At 44.1% G+C, this 20,911-nt stretch overlaps 1 protein-coding gene across 4 annotated transcripts in view; it reads right to left on the reverse strand.

Moving 5' to 3' along the window:
• Nucleotides 1–20,911, reverse strand: part of LOC137594220 (genetic suppressor element 1-like) — a 39,298-nt gene that overhangs the window by 9,270 nt on the left and 9,117 nt on the right. Inside the window, exons 1-5 of one of the 4 annotated variants that reach the window (XM_068313564.1) lie at nucleotides 15,541–15,601; nucleotides 4,739–4,915; nucleotides 2,862–3,070; nucleotides 641–807; nucleotides 325–537 (exon numbers count right to left, since the gene is read on the reverse strand). In XM_068313564.1, the coding sequence (XP_068169665.1) occupies nucleotides 325–537; nucleotides 641–807; nucleotides 2,862–3,070; nucleotides 4,739–4,913 (764 nt within the window). In that variant the 5' untranslated portion in view covers nucleotides 4,914–4,915; nucleotides 15,541–15,601. Of the gene's footprint in view, nucleotides 1–324; nucleotides 538–640; nucleotides 808–2,861; nucleotides 3,071–4,738; nucleotides 4,916–6,848; nucleotides 6,876–15,540; nucleotides 15,602–20,911 lie in introns of those variants that run through there. The other 3 variants (XM_068313562.1, XM_068313561.1, XM_068313560.1) reach the window with 3 other exon arrangements.

Below are 20,911 nucleotides of genomic sequence, written 5' to 3' on the forward strand. Positions count from 1 at the left end.
TCAGCGGCTGAGGTCGCAGCAGACGGTGTATTTATAACTGTTGGTGCTGCCTGGGTAAATCCTAAGCAGCAGAATTTCATCCTGGTACCCCAGCATTATCAAAGTACCGTGTGATTTCCCCTTTGAAAACTGTGGTTAGACAGATTCCATGCTATTTAATATCATTTGTAATTTTGTAATTTTATTCCACAGATGTTGAAGTACTTCATTTAAGCTTCGGTGTGCTCCTAATGCACCTTTCCATTAAAAAAAAATGAATTCAGGTCTCGTCTGAATTAGAATTCAACCTAAACTTCTGCGGGTGACCGGGTGACATATCGTTACCTCGGTAGGGACAGCGGGTGGTGCAAATAGGCAGGGTGATAGTACGCAGCAGCAGCAGCTGCAGCGTGGGCGGCAGCAGCGGCGGGGTCAAGGGTCAGGGGCAGAGAGGTCAGGCGGAGGTCGTCGGAGGCGGCGGCGAAGGGCCGGAGCGCTCTCAGATACTCCTCTGGGACGGCCCCCGATGGAACCACAGGGTGCATCTGCCCCGGCAAACTGTGTAACGGACAAATAAGAGTTAATCTGTCGACACATCATTTGATTTTTAGACATCAGAAGGAAAAATTACAGCCCAGCTCTTCAGGTAAACTGCCCCTACCTAAGGCTCTGTATTCTGGGGTCTTGCATGATGTTGCTGGGGGTGAGGCTGAAGGGGTGAGGAAGATGGTGTGGGGAGTGGGCAAGAGGAGTCCTCTTATCCTGCTGTTGCTGGGTGTTGTCAGCGCTGACCCGCTCCCTGCTGAGGCCCTGAACACTTGGCTCCACCTGAGGGGAGACGGCAGAAAAATGTTAAAGAAAAGAGGAGAGAATGACCCCCAACACCCTCAACACCCCCAACACCCCCAGGACCCAGTCATCAAAAAGTTGTGTTTGAATTCCAAGTCTCAAGTCACCAAAAGCAGTTTTGTGAAACCCCAAATGGAAAAAAAAAGAAGATAACTGTGCCACATTTGGCCCAGATGGATATCATGTGACTGTTCTGGGCTGGGGGGGTCTGTTCCTGTATGTCTAGTAGCCCACTGACTCCCCCACCAGTGAAGACACAACTGCAAAACGTAATTTTGCGTCTATATTTTTACAGGCGTTTGGATGTCGGAGCTTTGTGAAAAATTTAAATGTGAACTCAAATGGTTTCTTCTCAGACCCCCCCCCCCACAAAGCAAGCTATCTCACAGTTTGTGTCACATTTTGTGTAACATTGCAATTTTGTTACAATAAAAGTTATTATAAAATATACGATGATGACATTTGCTCAATTTTTTTAATAAGCATTTAGATTAAACCCACCTATCCCCCCCACCCATCCCCCCCTTCATTCAGGTACTTGTTGCTGGCTGTGTGTTTGCACTTGAATCATCCGCACCACTTTGCAAAAGACACTTTTTAATTGAGAAATATTTAAAAAAATGGTCCAACATGAACAACATCAGGTCAGGATGAAGTCCCAAACACAGGTTTTCTGTTTCTGTTGGGTAAATTACTCCACCCCACTGAACACCGATGAAGCATCTGCAACAAATTCTTCAAAGGCAGCATATTAAAAAGAGGAAGACACATGTTTGCATCACAATGTGTCAAATCTTGTTGCTACAGCAACAGAGGACACCACACAGACCACTGACGCACCACAAACAAATGACCCCTGCCAGAAACACCAAATCTTCTACCTTACCTATCAAAACACCTGACATGCGGTGGAATACTGCTACTTTGAATACGTTTGAATAGTTTTAAATGAGTCGATAATGGAAAGAAGATTCAAATGAGGAACGAGTCTTTTCTCTTTCTCTCTCCTGTTGGGTAATCTACTCTGCTGCAATATGAGGAGGGGGACTAGACACACGGGCTCGAGAGCAGCCATCGCATTCCTCGCCCTGTGACCCCCACAGACAGACAACGTCCTTCTCAGATTCAGCGATAAACACACACAAAAAGTCTGTTTCTGCGTCTTGAGTCGTCCTGTTTTTCAATCAGCGCGCAGCGAGGACAGACACCAGCCTTGCAGACCTTTCTGCTGCCGTCCTGCTCCTTCCTATTCTCCCACCCCTAATTTTTTAACATCCTATTCTCCATTTTCCTGCCTCCCTCCCTCCATCTTTTTTCTCTGAATGAGTGAATGGGAGCCCCGGGCAGGCAGAGCCACAGAGTGGTCTTTGTCAGAGGGGAGAAAGGCAGCTCTGATCCAGGGGGAAGTGGCTGCTGTGGGCGCTAACCCTGGCATTGTGTGAGGGGCCTGGTTCCTCACCCCACCTTAACTTCAGTCACACACACACACACACACACATACAGGTCCCTCTTCACATTCTGAGCCTTTTGTGGGGAAGGGTCAAGTACACACACAAACACACACACACACACACACACACACACACACACACACACACACACACACACACACACACACACACACACACACACACACACACACACACACACACACACACACATAAACACTCCAGGAAGCTGAACACAATAGGTGCCAGTCTTCTGCAGCCTCCAGGGTTTCTTTACAAACCCCTCGTGCTACTGAAAAAGACCTGGACTGATTAGTGACACTAAAAAAAATAATAAAAAAAATAGAGATTTGGGGATAGTAAAAAAAAAGGGAGTGATGTCTGGTAAAGACAGTTTGATGCTGGGGTGTAAAAGGAACGTTTCTTTTTTTGTAGAGGGAGCGGCAGCAGAGCACATAAAGAAGACGGACGACTCATCCGTCTCAAAGAAAGCACCAGAGAGAGAGAGAGGCAGGAGAAAGCAGAGAGATAGGAGGACAAAGAGTGGAGACACCAGGAATAACAGCGACGGTTGGATTTACAGACCCTCCTCACCTGCCGTCCGTCGGCCCTCCACAGGCCGTTGCTGGTCTTGGTAGGGGCAATGGTCACAACCGGAGGAGGGTTGGGGACACCGAGACCCCTGGTCTGGCCCAGAAGGGGTCCTAATGAGCCCCGCTTAGGTGTGGTGACCGGGGAACTGTGGCTGGTAGCCGGGGAAGTGACGGGAGACGAGTCGCCGCTAACAGCAGAACCTGAGGCAGGAACAAAACACAGATCATTAGAGCCTAGAAGCTCAGATTAAAAAGACTTCAGGTACAAACCATCCGCTGTGACATAATACAGCTAGTAGATGAAAAAATAAAGTTTCCTGTCAGTGTGACGAGGTAAAAAGCGCTTTAATCATTTTGATGAAAAGGCTTCTCACAAGATATGACAAAAGTAAAGGACAGAGTAAAAAGACACACAAGGTTGAAGAAACAAGGAAAACGGTGGCGGATTAAACGTGTGAGAGACGGATGTCATTAACAAAGGTGTTTAAAAGAGGCTGGAGTGTGACGCAGAGAAAGCGGGTGGTGTGAAATATGGTAAAAAGAGGGAATGTGTGTTGTTTGTATAGAGTTCAATCTGCCATTACTCGATTACTGTAACGCTCATTAATCAGGAGGGAACGTCAGATCAGATCAAATAAGGAGGAGTACATAATGATAGGATGGAGAGAAGGTGGGAATATGAATACGAATATGAGCTACAGGGAGACAGAGAGAGATGAGATGGGGATAGACAGAGCGAGAAAGAGAGAGAGTGAGAGAGAGAGAGAGATCTTGTTCTAATTGACTGTAATTAGATTCTCGTTATTAGGAGATGAATGGCAGCGGATGAAGGAAGAGGCAGAGAGGGAGAGGTCACAATAGGTCAGCTCTTATTTAACACCTTCATTAGGACGCCAATGAGTTTACAGAGGATACACACACACACACACACACACACACACACACACACACACACACACACACACACACACACACACACACACACACACACACAAACACACACGCACAGACACACACACACACAAACACACAAACACACACGCACAGACACACACACACACACACACACACACAAACACACAAACACACACACACAGACATGCACAAAGATAAAATAAATTATATATTTCCTAGGGTTGTGAAATGGTAGTCACTAGGATTGTGTTATAACACAAATGCGTCCAGCTGTAGGTCACTAATGCCTTTCTCTATCCTTCAGTAGGCCTACAGTCACACATGGTGGGGAAATATGTTTTGTTTTTGATTTTGGCTGAGAACTGGATGAGAGGATCGACACTATTTTCACATCTATACACTTAATATGAATCCAATACTAATGGGATTATTGTAGCATCAAAATAAATTAGGCTATGTTCATATTATCAGTCTGATATCACTCAATTTTGATTTTCATTTTGGCCCAAATGTGGTTCAAATCTGATTTCAGAGCTGTGTAATAAAAACAATCTTCTCCTAACATCTTCAGGTCACATTCTTGTGTGGTCCTGGATGCGGTCATGACAGGAAGGAATGGTCATATCAGAATTCATATGGCTTCTCTCACACACACATGTTCTAACCAACCAGCATTGAAATTAAAGAACATTAAACTTGTGAGGAGTTTACAGAGCAGACCATCGTGCATAGGATTCTCTAGTAGTTGCTGTTTGGAGGGACAGACAGATGCATTCACAAGAGAGCTAAATACAGACCCCTTCTAAAGGGTTTACATGATAACATGTGATTCACAGGTGAGAGAGACAATGCTAACTAATCCAATAGTTTTGTTTTTATTACACCCTTGGATAAAATAACTCATGAATTTGCAGCGTTGCTCTGGTTTTCTAGCGGGGTACGATCACGGCTCACCTCTGGGATCCTCGGCCTGTTTGGCCAGTTTACGCAGGGCAGCAGCGAATCCGTTTGCAGACTGAGCAGCTGCGTTCCCATTGGTTAACGGGCTGAGGGGACTGACGGTAGCCGTGGTTCGGTTTGCCGTGGAGATCATTCCTAATGATGGTGATTTATTGGACTCATGGTTCATACCTGAGGAGAGGAGGAGGAGGAGTGTGGTGAGATTTAATATACAGAAGTAACAAGTTGGTGAACATGTGATTATATCGTCACAAAGCAATTTGATGACCACCTTTAAAATAAGTTTAGCTTTCTACAGCAGCTTTGAAAACAGGTGGTGCTTAATCATCTTGAAAAAATGAAAGTGATCAAGGAGAACGGACACACTTGTGTGTAGGTGTGTCACGTTGTGTCTGCACATCAGAGGTAGTGGTTGCACGAGCACGGGTCATCTCCACTGGAGATACAGGGGAGGGGGCAGTCGTGTCAAATAGAGCGATGACCCTAATAGCAAATCACACACATGAGTGCACACACATCCGTTTCCTCAAGGGAGTTCGTCCACATGTGAAGAAACGTGTGTCTGTACGCACACGTTGCTAAGTTTCACTGCAGGTTTACACCCTCGCACAGACGCAGACATGTAAACACACCTATGTGCACACAAACACACACCAAACACACCAAACACACACCAATAACCAATAACAAGCAAACTCATTGATCTACTAACACACTCAGTAACCTTTGTCTTCACTCCCCAGCCTCATACTGACCCACTAATATTAATTACCGCTTGAATTAGCCAGCCCCCCCCCCCCCCCCCAGCCTACAACACAATGACCTCATTACTACCACATCACGTACACACCTTTCAAAAACACACACACACACACACACAAGCCACTACTACATTTTCTACACATCAGATGAAGTCAGAATAAACAGGAGCAGGACGGCCCCAGGCGGCGTAAATCCTGACGTCACTTCAGCCCCCCCCCCCCTGCCAGCTTTCACACATGTGGCCAAAAAACACGCAGAGGAAGCTCCCGAGTGATTAACAACAGATTAGAGGATATACGAAGAAGAGAGGGGGTGTGGAAAGAAATGGACAAAAGCCAAATGTTAACAGCGTAAGTGGACACAGAGGTACACAGGTAGCCGTGTGATGATGCAGAACATCTAACACGCCAATTCTGCATGTTTGGAAAATGAACACCAGAGCTCAGGGAGAAACCACATTTTCCTGGCAACTCAGTAAGTTAATAAGAAGCTGATTTTCTTTCTGTTTGTCAAGAGGTTCCTCAAAGCAGACACCTGTCAGCCAAACACGGACCTGCTCTGAATGACATGTCTTATGTGTGTGAGGTGCAACACGCATGCAGGTCCTGTCGTGTGTGTGTGTGTGTGTGTGTGTGTGTGTGTGTGTGTCTGTGTGTGTGTGTGTGAAAACAACATGACGCTTTTCCCTTAGATGAATGTGATCATTCGTAAGTCTGGTTTCCTGTTCTCTTTACTGCTTTCTTTACAAGGTCTATCGTTCAAATGGAGCAAATTAGAGAGAGACAGAGACACAGAGAGAGAGGGAGAGAGAGAGAGACAGAGCCCACACACACACACACACACACACACACACACACACACACACACACACACACACACACACACACACACACACACACACACACACACACACACACACACACACACACACACACACACACACACACACAAAGAGAGAGAGATGAGGAGAGTCAGAGCTCAGATCCCGACAGGCTGAGCATGTGAGTGTGTATCCCCGTCTCCGCTGAGCCCAGCAGCCCAGGGAGATGATAAGACAGTTTCTATTGACTCTTTCTCTTCCTCCCTCCTCTGAAGCCACTCTTTACTTCCTCTCCCTTTTTTTTCCTCGTTCCCTCTTTCCCTCTCATTTATCCAGCATAGTGGAAGCTTATTTAACAAAAGCCAACACACATAATCTCCCTGTGATTCTTTCTTTCTTCCTTTTTATCTCCAGTCCTTTTCTCTCAGGCTGTTTCTTCTGATATTTATCCGTGTCACTCACAAAACATGCTAACATATGGATGTGACAATAATTCAGACACACAAACAGACACACACTCACCCTGCTGCTCACTCTTCTCCTCCTGCTCCGTCTCTGCTCCTCTGCTGAGACTCTCTCTCTCTCTCTCTCTCTCTCAGCCTTGCAGCTGCTATGTGGTCACGTGACCTCTTTTCTACCCCGCCCCCCTCCTCCTCCTTCCCCTCTTCATCCACCACCTCCTCCTCCTTCCCCCCCTCCCTCTCCATCTATTGCCCTCCCATCCCATCCCACCTCCTCTCCTCTCCTCTCCTCTCTGTTCTCTTTATCTTTACATTTTCCCTCCTCAGCTGTCCCTTCTCTCAAACTGTACGCTCTGTCATTTTCTTTTCTCGCTCTCCCTCTTCATCCCTCCTCCCCCCTTTCGGCTCACAAACCAGGGAGGGAGGAGGGTGATGGTGCTTGGGGGGAGTAAGGGTAGGAAGAGGAGGGGGTGGTTATGGTGGTGACGGGGAGGGTATGTGTGTGTGTGTGTGTTTGAGACCCTCCATCCATCACTCTGTCTCTCCGCTAGTCAGTCTGCTTTGGGGACAGGGGTGAGGTGGGGGAGGGGAAGCTTCTGACAGTGACCTTTCACCCCTCACCTGTGACCTCTGGCTGCCACAGACAGCAGGGTGAAACACACAACAGCCCTAAACACAAATTAAGACGTCTAACTCGCTTTAGAAGTCATTTCTTAAAAGCGACGACTGGATGAACGGCCACACCAGCTGCCCCACACGGCTTGAACAGAAGACATGATGGATGGATGAAAAATTCATTCATTCATTAATCAACATCACCGAATCAAAAAGGAAAGTTATAAAAAAATTTCTGGATTCTGTGCCGTGAAAGCTTAACAGGGTTGGGGTTTTCCAACGGCGATATGACAAGCTTATCTTAGCTTCTTTATTATCTACTGAGATCAAATAAAAAAGAAGGTCTTAGGAAAAAAAACGGAGCCTGGAAAAAGGTCAGAGAGGAGGACGGACAATTTGATAAAGTACAATATTTTCCATACTATAAGGCGCAATGAACTATAAGGCGCACTGGACTATAAGACGCACTGGACTATAAGACGCACTGGACTATAAGGTGCACTGGACTACAAGGCCCACTGGACTATAAGACACACTGGACTATAAGACGCACTGGACTATAAGGTGCACTGGACTACAAGGCCCACTGGACTATAAGACACACTGGACTATAAAACGTACTGGACTATAAGACGCGCTGGACTATAAGACACGCTGGACGATAAGGCGCACTGGACGATAAGACGCGCTGGACTACAAGACGCGCTGGACTTTATAGATGCACTGGACTATAAAATGTGCTGGAATATAAAACACACTGGATTATAAGGCACGCTGGACTATAAGGTGCACTGGACTATAAAACGCACTGGACTATAAGACGCGCTGGACTATAAGGAGCCCTGGACTATAAGGTATGCTGGACTATAAGGCGTACTGGACTATAAGGTGTGTTGGGCTATAAGACACGCTGGACGATAAGGCGCACTGGACTATAAGACGTGATTGACTATATAGACGCACTGGACTATAAGGTGCGCTGGAATATAAAATGCACCGGATTATAAAACACGCTGGACTATAAAATGCACTGGACTATAAGGTGCACTAGACTATAAGAAACGCTGGACTATAAGGTGCGCTGGAATATAAAACGCACCGGATTACAAGGTGTGCTGGACTATAAGGTGCACTGGACTATAAGGCGCATTGTCGGTTTTTGAGAAAATGAAAGGCTGAGTGTGCGGAAAATACTGTATATGTCTACATCATTCCAGTCATCAGCTAACTGACTCCAGAAATATGCTAAAATGATCCCACATTCACGCCAGTATGGTGAGTATTCATGTTTGGTGTGACCCATCAGTGTTTACTGCTGGTGGTAGATACCAACAAGATTCACAAACATACTGGCATTACAAACATACCACACTGTCGCAAGAATGCTAACATTTAGCATGTTAGAATGAGTCTTCAGGTGTGTTCGGAACAGAGAGGACAGATGCCAGAGAAACCAGCAGCGGAAAATGAATCTGTTGAGCCAAACATTGATGTCTAGATGTTGAATGAGCTTTATTTATAAAGGAACACAGGCAAGAAGACATTAAGAAGCATTTAGCTTGGTAGCATACCCATGCTCTCGTAGCTACAGACGTTGTACACAAGTTAGCTCCCATGTCAGGGTGTCATTATGACAGACCATTGATGCATTAACTAAAACAGAATCTGGAAACCAGAGTCACCAACCCTGCCACGGCTGTCAATATTCCAACATGTGTAAGAAATTAATACGCTATTTGTGCCAGAAATGGAAACTACATCCAACCATGACTCCATTCATGCACACACAAACACGCCTTTATACACAATCACACTCTAATCAGCATGATGCAAGTTTACAGGACATGTTGAGGCCTGTGTCTCTGACACCTTCCTGTGTCTCTCGCTCCCTCCTTCACTTTTGCTGTCTCTCTCCCTCTCACACACACACACACACACACACACACACACACACACACACACACACACACACACACACACAAAAACAGGCAAACAGCTAGTACACAGGGGGACTGTGAGGACAGCGGGGGGGACCTACTCTACCCTTTCAGCTCATTATTGAGGGACAATGTCTAGTCTGTGTGTGTGTGTGTGTGTGTGTGTGTGTCTGTGTGTGTGTGCGTGCGTGCATGTGTGTGTGTGTGTGTGTGTGTGTGTGTGTGTGTGTGTGTGTGTGTGTGTGTGTGTGTAAGCAGGGATGGGTCATTAAGATGGAGGAAGAGGCTGTAAGACACTACCTACAGATGAACCCTTGTCTCACTGGCATCACCAAACTGATGTCACACAATCCTGACCTTTTTGCGATGGGATCTATCCTTGGATTCGTTTGTGGGGTTTTTTGGTAGCATGTTCGCGTAGTTGGTTGGTGGTTTTGTCATTACCGTAGCAAACCTTCTAACCCTACCACTGGTGGAAAGTGCTGCTGATCCTGTACAGCAGCTAACCAGTAAGGGAGACCTGACATATATTTAGTTTTCTTTTAACTATTCTGAAGGTGTATGATGCACAGAGCAGTATTTAATAGAACAACCTGCTTGTTGGTCCTACCAAGTCAATCAGTGGTCTGATTTTACCTTTTGTTGTTGATATTTGTGACCGCCCCTCCCCCAAATAAATGATTCCATTCACTGAATATCAAAACGACCACGTTGGAATGTGATGTACATATCACTAGTTCAGTCCTGTCATTATCAGCTATCTTTTGAAAGTGTAAACTGTTACGAACATGTAAGTTTGTACATAAGAGTATTTACAAAGCCTGGCTGAAATGCCAGCTTTTTTCAGAAGCACTTTTTTCTCTAACTGTGACACAGATCTGATCTCTCCAAGGCCATGCAAACAACAACAAAAAAATCCAACTGGAGGCCACGAGTCATGAATGGAACTGTCAGATTGGAATCCTTGAGGCTTTTTTGAATAAACACATGTACTGTGCTTTGTTGTTGCCAACCGTCACCAGCAGCACGGTCAAACTAAACACCCAACAACAATGCAGACTCTGAAGCAAATTTTTATGCATATGTCTGCTTCGAACGCGTCCATGTTGGTGCAAAATACAATTCATAAGTTGATGAACAAAAAAGTTTTTGACTCCTGTAAAATGCCTCAATGCCTTCATTTCACAGGTACAAGTTGCATTATGAATGTGAACCCTTAAGACAACCACATCTGATCCGAGGCTCATAATGTGACTGTTACCCGAGTGTGTGTGTGTGTGTGTGTGTGTGTGTGTGTGTGTGTGTGTGTGTGTGTGTGTGTGTGTGTGTGTGTGTGTGTGTGTGTGTGTGTGTGTGTGTCGGATACCATATTAGAATGACTGCACTCACTTTTGTTTATGAAGACTTACCAACCATTAGACCAACAATGAGATAATGAGTGTGAATGTCCTCTAAACACAACATACGCTTTATAGCATTTTAAGACATTATTACTTGTGCATCTACAGCTTATAGTAATCCCAACATGAGCTGCTGTTGCTTTTACAATAGCTGGCAGACATTTTTAAATTCCTTCAACAAGCTCGCATGCGCTGACAGTCAGAAAGAACCAAAGAGAGGGGAGACGAAAAGTAGCCAAATGTTTTACAGCCTCTTAAACTTGTCTGTAATAGCAGTCAGAGTGGCGTCAACAGAGCAGTCTCCAGGGTTACTCCAGGGGCTGCTAAATGGCTTTACTTGCTCCAGTCACTCTGCAGTTCGCACAGAAACACTTAACACTTCGTTACAATCCATAAACAATGAACACACTCTCTCACTCCAGCACCTCAGACACTCCTGGGCACAGAAATACACCAGTATATGACCATAAACGTCAGTAACATGTCATGAGATGGCATCAACACATACACATAAACGTGTGTTTGTGTAAATGCATGAAAAAGACAAGCCCATGCGCAATTAGCTGACTCAGGATACGAGCGCCGTGCGTCACAAAACGTATGCATGTGACCCCTAGGGACTGAACAGCCAGCATGCATTTATGGCTCTGGGATAAATGGAGCAGAAAAAAAAACACAAACTGTTATAACCAACACCTCCAGGAAAAAAAAAAAGAAGAAGAAAAGAAAAAGAAAAAAACAAAACATTAAAGAAACAAACAGGAAGGAACATCCACAGGAGGAGAGAATTAGCAAGAACATCACAGCAAAGGAAACAAAGGAGAACGTATGAGGGGTGCATATTGTGTTTCTTATTAAACAGCATGTTTGCTGTTGACTTTGCTATCATAACAGAGTTAAGATGTTAATGAAATGTCTATGAATGATCTCAGACAGCTCAGGGCAGAACAAGGCCTGTCAGCAGAGATGGGATGGCTCCATTAAAACAGCTTCTCTTCCCTCCTCTCTTCTCTTTTTCTTGACCTCTGCAAGGCACGTTTCATTTTTCAGGACCCCTTCTCCATTTCTCTAATCAGCATACTTGTCTACGAGCTTACTGTGTTAAGATAAACAAAGATGATATAAATAGCAGCCATTTTGGGACCCTCACACTTTTTCTCTTATCTGGGCGTGTTATCATGTCATTGTTTTGTCATTTCCTCCTCCACTATCTCTTTCCCAGCCTCCTACTTCTCACTCGACAACCTCTCACATCACGTCGGATACTGATCTGTTTTTCCTCCCCATGTCATCGTGCTCCTCAGCAGCGTGCACCTCTGCTGAGTTTCTTTGATAGAGGGATGATGCAAAAAAGATAAAACAATATGAGACAAACCAATCTGACTTTTTCTCAGCTTGTTTCCGTTCACGGCTGCGTCTGACTCTTGCCTACAGGATTATGTGTGTGTGTGGTGGAGATGCATGGTAGAAGGTCACGTCAGACAGTTGACAGCCATAGTTCCTTCTTGTCCGTTCACCAGGTGCTGACATCATCATACTGGTTAGACCTCAACCCTCTGAGCAAACACGAGGAGGGTGAACACATGCAGACACTCGTGTTGCACAAAGGTGTGTACAGACAATACAGCTCTGCACATAGACTGGCCCGACAGGCTGCTGTTGGTAAAGAGGAGACTGTAATTGGGGTGTGTGCTGCAAATAAAGCCCTGCTGTCCTGAACAATCATGTTATTTTGGCAGAGGAACATTCAAAGTTCCTCATTTATTATCAGTGACAATGTATTAATGTGAAAGAGGCCTTGCTGCACCTGCTAGTCTGATGCTGTTCACTAGACTTTCCAACGCAGGAACCTTTTGTCCAGTTTCCTTCACTCAAGCCTCAGACACACACAAAAAATGGATGAGCTCATTAGTGTGAATTACAATGCTGAAAAAGTGATAACATGAATCAGAAATCTGTCCTCTGTGGTTTGACAAGAAATTTCACATGTCCGTGGACAATACGGCGTCTTTAACATACGTAAACAGGCACACAGCAGACACGGCAATCATGTAATTTTGTCCAGTTTTCATTGGTGGAGGTAATAATCAGCTTTGTTTTCCGTGATCATCTCATGCACGCATTCATTTGTATTTGTTGCAGTAGGTGAAAAAAAATATTGTACAATCTAGATTCTTATGACATCAAACACTTCTGATCTCTAAGAATTCATTATATTAAAATATCACAACATAAAGAACTGTCATTCTCACACCATCCAGAGCAGCATATGATGAGTAAAATAATGACACTGCAGTTAAAGTACAAATAACAGCAATTTTCAATGTTAATTACTTCAGTAATGACTTTGAGCAGGCCAAACCGATCCCTACAGGAACATTAGACAGCCTGTTTCGTGAGATTGTTCACCCATACGCTCTCTCCCAGGTCAATAGGTGTGCCCATTATTCTCCTGATTAATCAATTAATTTAACAACCATCAGAAAGAAGAGTTGAAGTGGTTCTTTAAAGTTTCTCAGTTCACAAGGTGGCATGTTCTTTTGTTAGACTGTGTCCAAATACTGTATGTTGAATCTATTGTGTTGTAAAACTTTCACATTTGAGAAGTCAGAATTTTATTAAAAAAATCTTTTACATGTTTAATTTCTTTTTTTATACAGATGATTAATTGAACAATGGCTACAACTGTTCTAAGTGGTTTTGCTTGATTTTGTGAAAAAACTGACATTGATATATTTTTCTTTTCTGCGACATCACAACGTGACCACATTCAGGAATGTTCACCACATGAGACAAAGAGCTTTATTTAGAATGACTTATTCAATAATTTTTTGTTATGGATTTGACAGATTTAAGTGAAGAGGACTGCCAGTCACAATAAAATTATGTAATAAATTACTGTAATATAAATCTACATGAATAAATTAGACTTTTATTTTTTGTATTAAGCAGTAACAAAGTTGTAACATGACGTAAAGTAAATTTACCTTCATTGCTTAATTTACCTTCACGTTCTTCAATACTTCACTACAAATACAAATACTTCAAAGATGCTGAAATTACATGTGGCACAGATCTAAAATGAGACACTTTAGTTTGATGTTTCTTAAAAAACGTGAAAATATTTCTCTACTTGTGGTTTTTCTTCATGATCTCTCTCAATAGTTCTTGAAGAGTCACCAAACTGACTGAATCATAGTTTCAGCCAATATCTGATCTGAGTTGGAAGCTTTTAGTATTCATTGTTTTCTTGCACTGGTGTCAGACCAAGATTCAGATTATAATGCCCTCAGTATTCTATTATAACGTTTCAAAAAATCATGGATCCACCTCTTTATCAGGATCTATGTCCCACTCTTGCTTGAAGTGTATTTAAAAAATCCACACCTAGTAATAAAAGTGAAAAAGGGGGCTGAAAAAGTGTGTAATGGTAAATCAAGCGAAGGTAAAATCGTAAATGGATGGACTGCCATAAACAGGACAATAATATAACAAAAACCCCAATGAAATAGGAAGAGCCGATGAATCTATGAGGAGGGGGTCATTAACGAGATTGGAAGTTTACTCAGTGACCCCTGCTGAGCAGCTGCTCTCCGGCAGGTCAGGAGCAGCACATGGCGCATGGACAGTGTGTGTGTGTGTGTGTGTGTGTGTGTGTGTGTGTGTGTGTGTGTGTGTGTGTGTGTGTGTGTGTGTGTGTGTGTGTGTGTGTGTGTGTGTGTGTGTGTGTGTGTGTGTGTGTGTGTGTGTGTGTGTGTGTGTGTGTGTGTGTGTGTGTGTGTGTTGAACTCCACCTGCAGGGTGTGTACACACACAAAAGCGACGTGATCCGCTTGACTGCTGCTAATGCGCCAGCAGCATCCCTCCAGCCCCCCACAATACAGTCCCTGTTAAAGGTCCCCGTTAAAACGCAACTCGTCCAACTCCCGTGGGTGTGTGTGACAACCGAACCATCACCGGAGAGAAGACGGCTGACACGCTGCTGTGTTCCATGTCTGTCTGTCCGTTAAGTTTTACCACCAGCAAAGAGGAGCGGTGTTTGATCACGGACAAGTTCGACAAGAAAGATAACATAACAGAGAACCGCAAACACCTTGAAGAGCCTTGAAGCATCAAGACTGACACGCTTAACGCTGTGCGACAGGAAGTGAGGCAATCTAACTTCAAAATAAAAGCAACTAATATTCTTAACATGGCCATGTATAGATTTAAAGTTAAATTTATTCACAAATTTAAGTACATATATTTTTTTGATTGATGATTATATTATATTAACGCTATATAATGTGTGTAATCGTCGTGACTGATACAAGAGGCTTTACTTTGAAAGCGGTGACCGGAGGTTGTTTTCTCCTGTTGTCGGAACACAGTCAAGCTCAACCCGTTTCTCTAATTACACGCTGACGGCTGATTCAATCACACGCTGTACACTTACGCTTCAGTCCACTGCGGTCCATCCAAAAATAGATCTGAATGAAAACGAAAGTTCACTTGTTTCAATGAGGGAACCATGAAAAATGGAGGATCCTGAGTGATTCCGCACCAATTAAAGCACAACAGCTGTAAAGCCGTACAAAAAAAAACAACAACCCCCAAACAAACAAAGAAAACAACATAGTGGATGGAGTCAAAGTAAGGCGAGGAAAAATAAGAAGACAGCTGTAGAGAGTATCGAATAATCCAGTAATTACTGAACAATTTATTCCTGTATTAACTTTAAAAGCAGTAGACAGACACGAAGCTCATTCATTTAGAAATACAACAAAAGCGAATGAACGTTTCTAGCGAACAGAGAACTCACCGAAGACACGAAGATCATGGAGTCATCCTCAGAAGATGCATAGATACCACTGTATATGATCCCTCCGCCAAAACACACACCTCTGTGACAGGGAGGAGGACAACACGGTGACTGTCCTCAGGGGGCGGGGTGTTACGGAGGAGGAGGAGGAGGAGGAGGAGGAGGAGGAGGAGGAGGAGGAGGAGGAGGAGGAGGAGGAGGAGGAGGAGGAGGAGGAGGCTGAGCACCTGCTCCACTGATCCACCCTGGAGAGATGGAGGGATGGAGGATGTGGCCCCAGACTGCTGATCGCTCACAGCTTGGACATGTTTAGTGTCTGCTGGAGACAATCACATTGGTTCAAGTCACCTCCTCTCACTGCTCCTCTGTTCACACTCACAGCACGGAGTAGGTAAGGCTGATTTAACAGGTCAGAATAACACGGAGCTGCTCCTGCTACAGCTGACATCACACACGGATCGTCATCCCCTGACATCACAGACCGGCTGCAGATGATGTGCAGGACAACGTCCAGCTTCCATACCAAGACTCCTGTCTGCTCATGTGCTCACAACCTGTCACTAACCCAATGCTTCATCCTCACGAGGATGGACACTAGTGAGTGTCACCATCAAGTGATGACTCAGTGGTCAGTCACCAGTCAGTGTGATGGAAACAACAACAAATTGAAACACATACAGGGCAATATGTGGACTCCTGATCACTTTTTCCTTCCTCCAACATTGTTGGTTGATTAGTAACATTTTTCTGGCCAATCAGTTTTAAAAATCATCAGAAATGGACACTTATAACGTCCAGCCATTAATCACAGAGAGAACCAGAGCAGCCCGAGATTCAGATCTGAGTGATTAAGGTGTCAATTTAGAGGGGATACTAAGAATAATCAATCCGGATCAGCCATTATGGAATAATTTATACAGTATTTGTGAACTACTGATGATAAATCAAAGATTCCAGATTCTGTAAGGGAATATCTCTGACAGCATCATCTTCTCTATAGTGTGTGTCTGCCCCATGTGTGATGATACAACTTTGCATCACTGAAATCTCAAGTACTCAATACTTAACTTGCTAACTAATCAATTAAGATTTTTTTTTTTTTTATTAGATGGAATTTACAGTCAGGTTATTGGTTTTAGCTCTGGTCCATTTTCTAAATTTGGGAATTGACACCATCTGAATACACTCTGATACACAGAGCATCTGTATACAAGAAAGTAATAATAGTTTCGGAGATTTTAACAATATCAACTGTATTCGCTAAAAATATTATATGAAGCCTCAAATTATAAGCATTCATTAACATTCATTTGTCGTCCCATAAGCTCAGTCCGCCTGCTTCATTTAGCCAAATATTCCAGCATGTCCCCTGGGCCTCTCTTTTAGTGGCTGTCTCTCTCTCTCTTTCTTGATCGTTCATCCCTTCATCTCCCGTATCCCTCTCTCCTTGTCTCACAACCAGCTGCTCCACTTTCCTGCTATTTAACAGCTGTTTTTCACCGATTTGCACTTCTGAATGCAGATTTGTACCTTGTCCATCCTCCTCCTCCCTCTCACTTTTTATCCGTCCTCCTTCCTCTCTTCCTCTTGCATGTCTAACATGCCAGACACACATTTGCTCCAAACGGCCTTGATGTTTTCCTCAATGAATAGACTGTCTCCTTCATGTCTTTCCCTGAGATCTATTCAGCGATGAGATAGACACACACACACACACACACACACACACACACACACACACACGCACACACACACACACACACACACACGCACGCACACACACACACACACACACACACACACACACACACACACACACACACAGATTAGTGGCCCCCTACCCTTCTACTTTTCACTCTATGGAAACAACAAGTACTGAAGGAAGCAACGTAAAAGAAAAGAAAAAAGTGAGGCTCCCCTATAATCCCCAAATCCCTCTCTCGTACTCAAACCTACACCACAGAAAAGAGAAGGAGTGAAAGAGAATTGTGTGTTTTTGTATGTGTGTTGTTGTGTGTTTGTATATGCATGTGTGTGTGTGTGTGTCTGCAGAGAGTAGTGTAGCCTGACATGATTTATGGCTTGGCTTGATACTGCAGGCAGACACTCTCAGTTTTCTCTGAGGTGGGTGTCTCACCTCCATGTTGTGCGACCTATTGTTTGTGTATGTGTGTGTGTGTGTGTGTGTGTGTGTGTGTGTGTGTGTGTGTGTGTGTGTGTGTGCGCATGTCGCTCTCATGTGTAAGACAGAGAGAGAGAGAGAGAGGAAGATAAATTGCACAATGTACACATAGGCTTATGTGTGTACAACTGCAGGTGCATGAAAGAGCAGATAAACCGGATCGAACATGTGCTTCTCGCTCTGTGTGTGTGTGTGTGTGTGTGCGTGCATGCGTGCGTGCGTGTGTGTGTGTGTTTGCATGCTGGGTTGGGGTCAAAGCACACAGAAGTGTGTATTCTCCGGGTGGGTTATACTTGGCGGTGGACTGTTGGATCCCCCATTAAGCAGCGTGTAAAAGAGGCCAAGCACAGAGGCTATTATGAACTCCGGCAGTAATAGCTCCAGGAATCTTATTGCCTCTGGAGACCTGGTCATTAGCCTATTCCTCTCTCATAAAGCCCTCTATCCATCACACACGCAAGCATACACACATTTATATGCAGAGCCATCCACACATAAGTACACACACGAGTGCATGGATGGTTTGTCTCCATCTCCACTTCCTTGTTCTCCGTCTATTCATCTCTGGTGAAAAAGTGTCGTGCTACAACAACAATCCACCACCGATGTCTTCAAAAAACAGATGTACTTGCTCTCTTGTGAACACACACAATAACACACACACACAGATGCTCATTTACAAAAGCAGCCAGGCGTAATATCAGTCATGAACCCAAACTGCTTGATTATTTAAATGTATTCCTCCTTCCCCATCCGTGAGAGGGACGCTGTAGCCGACTGTTAGCGCTGGTCAGGTAGGAGATCACAAACAGAAACACCGTCACAAACAGTGGTGCCATGCAGCTGGACAAGCAGTGTAATGGCAGCTAAAGCCCCCACACACACATGTACAGGTACATGTGCATACACACCTGGTGGCCAGACTCACTGGCGGTTCAGACAGGGAAGACAAACTGGAGAGACAGCAGGGATGTGAGGACACGCTTTATCCTCAGACACCCTCCTGGATCACCAAACACTACGTGTGTTTACACTCCCCTCTGCACACACAACTCAAACTGCACACACTCAAACTGCACGGACCAATGAGAGAGTAGCTGTGGTTCTAATACAGGTGGGTTGTGATTTGTTGGAGGGGATGGGGGAGGGATTATCCCCTCTCTGATTTTTACATCTCTACCTCTGCTGAATCACATCCTTACTGAAGAGTCTTCTTTACGTTAGTATAGATGTGTTTGTTCTCTGCTCAGAAGTTCTCAGAGATGTGGAAAGAAATAAAGACGAAAAACTGATGACGCACCAACAGGAAAACTGAAAAGACCACTGGAAGTCCGACATCAGAGCAGAATGTTCACTTGGTCTGATATTTACTGAGTTATTTTGACATGTCTTGTGATATCTGAATCTATGGGGTGTTAATCTTATGGTTTACAGACTGTTTATATCAGGCCGAACCTTCTTGTCATGTTAGCGTAATGATGGACCCTTTTCCATGGTCCTGTATTCTAATTAGATCAATCTTCCACATCATGTGAGGCCTAGAAAACTAAATGTTTCATGTCTTTTTAACTTTGTATTAAATGTGAACGTTCAACCGTTTTGACTTCAGACCTAAAAGGACCTAAAAATTTACCTAAAAAGAATTTGGTCTGCTGATTGCTTTTGCTTTTTACAAATCAGACCCTGAATATTGGTACCCCCCCCCTCACACACACACACACACATACACACACACACACACACACACACACACACACACACACACACACACACACACACACACACACACACACACACACACACACACACACACACACACACACATTGTTCTCACATACTGTATGTACACACACAGATTATACTCTGTACCTGGGAATGGAGACACATTGGCAAAGGTAATGCAGGAGTCACTCTGTCCTCAGGCAAACACACACACACACACACACACACACACACACACACACACACACACACACACACACACACACACACACACACACTCAGAGTGCTGTAAAGATAAGCACTAATCCTGTTTATTACCTCCTCCCTCTCTTTTTCATTTTAATTCTCTCTCATTTTCTCCCTCTCCTCTCCTCTTATCTTTCCTGTCTCTCCTCCTCAAGCCTATTTCAGCAATACACACACACGTGCACACACACACACACACACACACACGCACGCACGCATGCACGCACAGACACACACGCACACACACACACACACACACACACACAAGCGTGTACAGTTTGTGCACACAGAGACACATGCTCACACATTGTCAGTTCACTCCTGTGATGTTTGCTGGCCTGGGGGGCTGAGACGAGGAGACGGGGAGGGGGGGTGTTGATGTGCGTCGCTCTTTTCCAGCTCTGTTCACGTCTTGCAGAGAGAATTACCTTCCCTTTCTCTGTGTGAAGAGGCTGCTGCCTTTACCATCTGTGCAGCGGATACAGTGGCAGGCGTGTGTTGTGTGTGTGTGTGTGTGTGTGTGTGTGTGTGTGTGTGTGTGTGTGTGTGTGTGTGTGTGTGTGTGTGTGTGTGTGTGTGTGTGTGTGTGTGTGTTCGTGCATGCGTTTGTTTGTCTAGCGCTACTATTCAAGACAAAAGGCATTTTATAGGATCTGATGTCTTTTTTGGGGAGGGGTTATAGTGAATAATTCATTTAAAGGTAAATGCTGAATTCAAACCCTGATATTTAGACTTATACATGTTGTGCTTTGAAACGTATTGAACTTGTTTAGTTGTAAACATGTAAATATTCTTGTAAACTCAATAACCTTTGACATTATCCTCACCTACAAATGTACAAATAAATAAAACAAATTCTTAAAAAGTGTTTATGTTCTACTTGTTAATATATGTTTCCCTGAAATTTCCCTGTTATCTCTTCTGGATCAGTTGTGTACTTGAGTGGTTTTTGAAGCTTCTGCTTGTTTAATTCTACACACAACATGATGGCGCTTGTGTTTCTTGACACATGAGTTCATGACAGCTTGTGACCACATGATTTAAATTTTTTTCATCAGGCCTTTGATCTCCTTTTCTCATTAAGAAGCTTTGCACACATTCTACCAGTGACGTGCGGTCAGGGGAGGCAGGTGAGGCACGTTCTCACCTGCCATAATGAAAGAAAAAAATTAAAAATGGAAGAAATGAATTAAATGGTTATATTTATCCAGTGATGTGTAT

This window comes from Antennarius striatus, chromosome 4 (assembly GCF_040054535.1).
Source record: "Antennarius striatus isolate MH-2024 chromosome 4, ASM4005453v1, whole genome shotgun sequence".
NCBI classification, from domain to species: Eukaryota; Metazoa; Chordata; class Actinopteri; order Lophiiformes; family Antennariidae; genus Antennarius; species Antennarius striatus.